Source organism: Triturus cristatus, chromosome 3_2 (assembly GCF_964204655.1).
Source record: "Triturus cristatus chromosome 3_2, aTriCri1.1, whole genome shotgun sequence".
Classification (NCBI taxonomy): domain Eukaryota; kingdom Metazoa; phylum Chordata; class Amphibia; order Caudata; family Salamandridae; genus Triturus; species Triturus cristatus.
In genome coordinates, this window is record NC_140584.1 from 243,528,381 (window position 1) to 243,535,942 (window position 7,562).

Here is a 7,562-nt window from a genome sequence, read left to right on the forward strand (position 1 = left end):
TGGAGATGGATCCTGGGAATACATGCAGAAAGTCTCTGAAGACTGAAACTGAAATTATTCAAGCTGCATTCCATTGTTTTTTCCTCCACTGTGCCTCTCGGGACAGATTGCAACTCGGGCGTTGTCTTGCTCCAATAAGAAAAGTCTAGCAAGGATCCCTCTGAGAGGGAACACCCGCAACCGCACCCCACCTGGGCCTTGTCAGTGAGGTCCTTTTGAGTCCTGTGGCAGAGTGAGCACAGGACTCACGCTTTTTAGTTTTAATGCACATCAAAGGGAAATATAATACATTTAGGTGCACACAAAAGGTACTATTTATTTCGAAGTACTTTAAACACAAGGTTGTTTAAATACTCCGAAGCGCATAAAACTATTGAAAAAGGGATAAAGAAGTGAAGAAAAAAGTATCAGCAAAGTAAAGTATTAGCACCAGCCCTGGCACTGAAGTAGACTTCTTTTTAGGCAGATGTGCCTATGTGAGTAGGCAAAACTGGTGTGAGCCATTGCCCCTGCTGCATGCTTTGGAGGGCGGAAGAAATATGGGAATGACATTTGAACAGGCCAGGGGATAAAGATAGCTGATGCAAGGACCCTTTGTGTATTTAGCATCTTCTTGCTTTGTTGCCTTTCTGTAGCAGGCTCTCGTCGCCTCTTGTGTCCTTGTTTGTTAATTTAATGTCCGCCAGTCAGCTATTATGATCACACACATTTGTTTTTATTAGGTATTTCATGAGTGCATTTAAGCCCATTATGAGATTTAACAAATTTGATTTTGCTTTGGGATTGTGCTAAAAAAGTGGCGCAATCCCAATGCAAAATCAGGGCCTCAATTAATTTTAATTTTTTTTTCAAACCCTGCCACAAAGAAATTGGCAACAAGGAGAAGCATGTTAGTAGATCTTTTATGCTTAATTGGTTACAAAGTCTGCATTTTCTAATATTTTTATAGGGTTAAGGCATCTGCTGCAGAGGTGACCAGTAACTATCAGGCAATAATAATTGGTGAGAAGAACCCTGGAGGTTAAAGTATTTCTTGGAGAAATTTCTGTTGTGTAGTCCCAGATCTGACTCAAAGTAGCATAGAAGGTTAATGTGCCTGCAAAGCACATCATGTTATATGCAGATGACAGATTTGTTTTAATGTAGCTAGGTAAGGTTACTGCTTTGAACAGAGATCCGTTTGGTACTTGCAGTTCATAAATAGTAAGCCTTTTAATCTAGCACCGTTAGCTTTGTAGGATATGTGACTGCTACAACTTTTAACCCTCACTGACTCATGCAACACATCTTGTACACTGATTTACACGCTTGCATGATTTATTTTCAATCTGTATGTTATGTAAATCGCTCTGAAACCCTGCATTGGGATGAGTAGCGTTATAAAAGAAAGTAAAGTAGTGCTATTTAAATTGTGTTTAAATACTGGGACAGACCAACACATCTGAGATACTTACAGTTCATGCACTCACATAAAGGGGCCAAAGCCAAACAAAGTCAAAAGCATGCCTCTCTTAAGTACCTGTGAAGAGATAACCAGCTGTGTGCTTTTGTTTCCCTCCGTTGTATTTACTCTGGGGGCCCAGCAGGAGCTAAATTATATCTATGCCCGCAAGCACTGCACTGCTCAAAAAATGTACCTCGCCGGCGAGTTGCCACGCTATGACAGCTGGGACGTGATGTGACGCCCCCCTCCGTATGGTCATCAATGTACAGAATGGTCAGATAACAAGACAGTGAGGGTTACAAGGTCTAGGAGTCGCATGCCCTTCTTAGCTCACTGTATTTTATTGCAATTTAAACAGGGAAGACTACAAGCTAACATTTTAAAATGGATGTATTTATCCGTTATTCTTTTTATTATGAATATCTTTCTTTTTCTTATTCTTTCAAGCTTACTTAAGATGAAGCGAATAAAACCAAGTGGTGCAGCCTTTAGAAAAATGAAAAAGGCCAGAGAGGAACAATTAAAAAAGCATGAAGGTGCACTACTGAAATACCTCAGTCGCGAAACAGAAACTCCTAGTACTACTACTACTGTTACTGAAGCAATTTCCGAATCTGAATTCCAACCATCATCAAAGTCAAGTGATCCTTCAACTTCAACAAGTGATAAGGGGTGTAACCAACAAGAAATTCCAGCTGTTGACTTAAAAGATGTTGGTCTTTGGCCAAGTAGGATTAAAGATGACACGCGTATCTTACTGGTAGGACAAGGGGCGTCTGTGGTTCAACATCTAGATTCTGATTTTGGTGAAGTCATTCGTGAGGGTGCTTTAATCAAAGGACGAACCAGAAAACTTACACGCGAGTGGTTTTTTCAAACTCTGCCAAATAATGAAAAAATGTTGAGATCGTGGTTGGTGTACTCTCCTTCCAAGAAAGCTCTTTACTGCTTTTGTTGCAGACTATTTGCAGACAGAAGTCATTCAAATTTTGATTCTACAGATGGATTCAACACGTGGTGGAAACTCAATCCTAAAATTTGCGATCATGAATCTAGTGTGGCCCATGTTCGATGTTTCACACAATGGAAGGAGTTGGAAATTAGAATCCGATGTGGAGCAACAATTGACAAAAAGGCACAAGAACAAGTTGAAAATGAAGTAAAGAAGTGGAGGGAGATACTTTCAAGATTGTTGGATATCATTAGATTCCTAGCTAAACAAAATTTGGCTTTACGGGGTCACCGAGAAGGAATTCATTGCAAGACTGATGATGAACCTGAATCAACAGGAAATAGAGGAAATTTTCTAGAATTGGTTCATTTGTTGGCCAAATACGATCCAGTGCTACGTGAGCATACTGTAAGAATTAAGCTGGGGAAAAAGTATGCTAAATCCTATATGTCGCCTACTATCCAGAATGAGTTTATAGAACTTTTGGGAGAAAAAGTAAGAAGCAAGGTTATCGAGCAAGTGAAAGAAGCTAAGTATTTTTCTATGATATTCGACAGCACCCCTGATATTTCTCATAAGGATCAGACGAGCCAAGTTTTACGCTATGTTATGATCAATGGAAATAAAGTGATGGTTGTGGAATCATTTGTCGATTTCCTTGAAACAAAAGGTAAAACCGCTGAGAATATTTCAACTATGATTTTGCAGAATTTAGAAAGCAACGGAATTGATATTCAAAATTGTAGAGGACAAGCATATGATAATGCTGCTGTGATGGCTGGTCAACATACTGGCGTTCAAAGACGCATCAGGGAAATTAATGGAAAAGCAGAATTTGTCGCATGTACAAATCACTCGCTGAATTTGGCTGGTTTACATGCAGCTTCTGTTGCTGTGAATTCTGTGACCTTTTTTGGAACTGTGGAGCGTTTGTTCGTGTTTTTTTCTTCCTCGACCCATCGCTGGGATATTCTGACTTCAGTCACTGGCCAAAGTGTCAAGCGTGTAATAGAGACTCGGTGGAGTGCACGGGGAGATGCTGTGAGTGTTGTAAAAAAAAATTACTCAAAAATCTTAAGTGCTGTAGAACGTTTAACTGGTGAAGAAGAAAATAGAGTTACCAGGTCAGATGCTGGTGTGCTGCTTGTTGCTTTACAATCTTTTTCCTTCCTGTGCTTTCTTGGCCTGTGGGAATCCGTCCTTGTTGAAATTAACGACACTCAGGTCTACCTCCAAACCAAAGGATTGAATATACAACAATGTGACATAAAACTCAATGCTTTAAAAGCATTTCTAACTGAAAATAGGTGTGAATTAGTTAACAATTCAGTAGCTTACGCCAAAGAAATTTGTGATGATCTTGGGATAGTCATGGATCGTCGGTGTAGAAAGAAGAAACTAATGGCAGGTGAAGAATCACGAGATGCTGAATTGACATACGAAACTGAGTTGAGGAGAGAAATGTTTTCTTCACTGGACAGAGTGATCCAAGAAATCACCACAAGATTTCAACAACTTCATGTTCTTGCTGAAAAATATGCTTTCCTTACTCCATCGAATCTTTTGAATGACAAATACGAATGTCAATTAAATCATTATCATGATGACATTAATGAGGAAGAGTTCCTCGTTGAGAGAAAAAGACTTCAGAGTTTTATTTCTGTTGCTGCTACGCAACACGAAACAGAGACCTGGAAGGACAGTCCCCTTGAACTTTTGCAGTTTATTCTAAAATACAGTCTTGAGAACTCCGTTCCAAATATTGTAATACTACTGCGAATTTTCCTCACAATTGCTGTAAGTGTTGCTGGTTGTGAGAGAAGTTTTTCTAAATTGAAATTGATTAAGAATTACCTAAGATCTACAATGAGTGCCTTACGTTTAAGAAATCTTGCCATACTGTCTATAGAACAGCAACTGAGTGATGAAGTAGACTTCGACGATGTCATTGATGATTTTGCCAATAGAAAAGCAAGAAAAATAACATTTTAGAATGTTGGATTTACGTTTTACTTGAAAATTAAACATAGTGTTTTCATTTACTTTCCTATACATCATTTTGAATTTTTGTTGGTTTTTTTTTGTGTTTTTTTCTTCAACTCTTTATTTAACTTGGAGAAACCTTGGTCATGTGATACAGCTCTGCACCTTACATTTTCTTTCTGCACCAGTTTTAACACATGTCAGTACATAAGTTCCAACTAAGCGGGTAATGTTACAATATATGCAATGCACTTCTTAAACTGTACAGTGGTCTTCTGTTTTGTTGTATTTTTGGTGTGTATTAAGAGGGGCGGCTAATTAAAACAATATTTTTTTATATTATTACAAGACCTAATAATAAAGTCATAGTAACCTTAGTGTTGTTTTCAGTGAATTTACTATAATGAATTCATATCCATCTTCCTCCCCCCCTCACCCTTATTGTGCAGGGGGCCCTCCCGCCATGTTTGGGGTACAGATTCTGAGGTGAGCATGCGGGACCCCAGGCCTCTCATTTGGGAAGAGGCCAGAGCGGTCTTTGGCACCGAACGACAGGTTATTGATAAAGATCTGATTGACTGTCCTAATCCTCCACAGTTAACCGGTCGATGGACCCTCCACTCCCCTCCCTTCACACACCAGCAGGGGGCTGAAGGTAAACCCCACCCGGCAGTGTGCAAGCCTTGCCATTCCGTACTTGACACATTATTATGATTTTACTGTTCTTGTAGACTTTTAACATTGTTGGTTACCATGAAAGTAATGTGAAAACAAAATCGCAGAAAAATTTAATATTTCTTGTTTCTTCTGAATATTCAAGGAGTGCCGCAGCGCTGGAACAGTTTGTCCCGGGTCTTGGATAGAGTTGAACAAGTTCCCATGGCCCCCACAACTGTGTTTAAGGATTGTGATCATAATGTGTCGCCCCTCCCTGTATTTTAGCTTTGGGCCCCCAGGCAGGCTGTGCACCATGTGTATGCTCAGGCTGCTGTGAAGGAGAGATGCACTATTGCAAGCTGGTTTTGGGTACCAAGAGCACATGTCTTTTCATTCCCAGGGAGTTGGTTGCTTCTGCTTGGAAGTAATGACAGGGCGCGACCCCTGGTTGTTGCCTTTGGGCCACCAGAGTGGGCTTTGTATCCGGTCTGTGTTGGAAAGGTGGAGCTGACTGACCCCTTTGTGCTGCGTTTAGTTTTAAGGGCACACAGTGAGTCATTCCCTGTGAATAATTAATTTGCTGTTTTTGAAAGATAAAGAATCACAGGCTTCGACACTGTTAAGTTAGTTTTGGGTCCACAGAGCACATCACGTTTGTGCAGGTCCCCACTGCTTTAATGGGGGGGACCATGATGTATGGTCATTTAATGTCAGCTGTAGATGAAGGTTACATGAACAGTGTCATGTATGTGCATGTTTGCATTGTGCGGAGGGGATTACCAGGTAATTGTTCACGCAGCTCTCTGATGGATGTCACATGTGGTTTTTCTGAGTCCCCAGGTAGATCATGCAGTCTGTGTGTTCTCTTTTGTACTGCCAGTCACTGGTGTATTCAACTGTGTAGCCTTGGACCGTGTCATGTATGTGCATGTAAGTTGCATGATCAAGGTAACTATTAGAGGCAATACTTGGTGTCTCGCGGACCTCTTTGAAGTGGGTGCCACCCCCCCCCCCCCCAGGGGGGGGCGGCAATCTGAGGGAGAGCCCCGGGCGCCACAAGCTCTAGCTACGCCACTGCCCTTAGTGCCGGGCGGGTGATAAAGAAGGATCCCCTTGAATGACTGATGTTTCGAGAGCGCTGTGTTAAAACTAAGTGCTTCAAAACCATAGACGGGACCATCTCTCCTTTTACTGATAAAGTGTTTATATATATAAGTGCCAAACCTCCCTTCTTTTCTTTGGTCTGTTCAATCTGTACACAGAAAAACCAACAGGGGTTGCTTGCAGAAATCTGGACCAGCTGAAGGGTCTGCCCACGTCTCCGTTATGAATAGGAGATCAAGTTGATAATTATCTAAGAGCTCAGCTATTTCATATTTGTGCCTAGGAAGCGAGCGCATATGAATGGGAACGTTACTGGTGATGAAATGTATGCGCTCTAATTGTGCCAAATCCTGGGCCTCCAGTGAGAAGCTACAAATAGGGCAAGAAAGGTTTGTCAGCTTAAGCAGGTCCGCTGGGTTAAAGCACGAGCAAGCATGCTGGGATACCTTAGATGACTTGTTGAGGGCCTTTGGAGCACCAGTGGCACGCCCGCTGCGTGGACAGGCAAAAGTGCAATTTAAAACAAGGGGCGTGTAAAGAGTCAGCATCAGAGCACAGGAAAACGAAGAGGGACAACTAAAAAAAGAGGTTTAACTGGGTCCAGCAACCCCTACAGGGCTCGCAGGCTCCCCCGTGAGCGCTGTATACTTGTCAAGAAAAACTTAATTAAAAGAACAATGAGAAATGGTAAATGGTAAAAGCAATTAGAATGGAAAACTAGCTACCTTAAGATGGTGCCTGCAGTACGAGCCAGGCACCTCCCAAAAACGGCCCAATGTGCCTACAAGGAAAATAACAGCAGAGCAATATGTCCGGGCTCAGGAGGAGCTGCACGGGTGCGCTATAGTGCAATTTAAATAGCCCTCCAGGGCAAGGGACATGTCAAGAGTCAGCGCCAGAGCGCAAGAAAACGAAGAGGGACAACTAAAAAAGGAATTTTAACTGGGGTCCAGCAACCCCTACAGGGCTTGCACGATAAGGGTTGGTTGTGGAGTAGTACCTTCACTGCGTTATTTGCTCTATCAAAACGATCATATTCAGACCCCTTCCTCTATAGTGTTACACATGTAAGAAAATAATTGTTAATATTGCATATTGCCTGTTTTGGTTATTTATGTATTATATACTATTTGTTATGACAGTTGAAAATATGGTGTGACTTATATATGCCTGCACCTAAATGACAAATTGATATTTCAGTTAGTGGAACTGCCATGAAATGATACAATATGTGGTTCTCCTATAAAATTCCGTTAAGTGGTCTTGAACCGGGGTTCATTCCACAACATATATACATCCTTCTGGCCCAAACGAGGATGTCTTCATTGCTATACTCCAGAAGGGTAAGTTAGCTCTTTCTGCGCTCCCACATTGAAGGTTGTGGGAGTGCTGGACAGTTGCACTGATTTTTCCCACTATTTC

The 7,562-nt window shown here is 41.5% G+C and overlaps 1 protein-coding gene across 1 annotated transcript; it reads left to right on the forward strand.

The window, feature by feature from the left end:
• The first annotated feature begins 1,901 nt into the window (after nt 1–1,901).
• On the forward strand, nt 1,902–4,388 carry LOC146857066 (zinc finger MYM-type protein 1-like). The gene has a single exon (XM_085647015.1). The coding sequence runs from the start codon at nt 1,902–1,904 to the stop codon at nt 4,386–4,388; it is 2,487 nt and encodes an 828-aa protein (XP_085503141.1).
• Nucleotides 4,389–7,562: the final 3,174 nt, after the last annotated feature.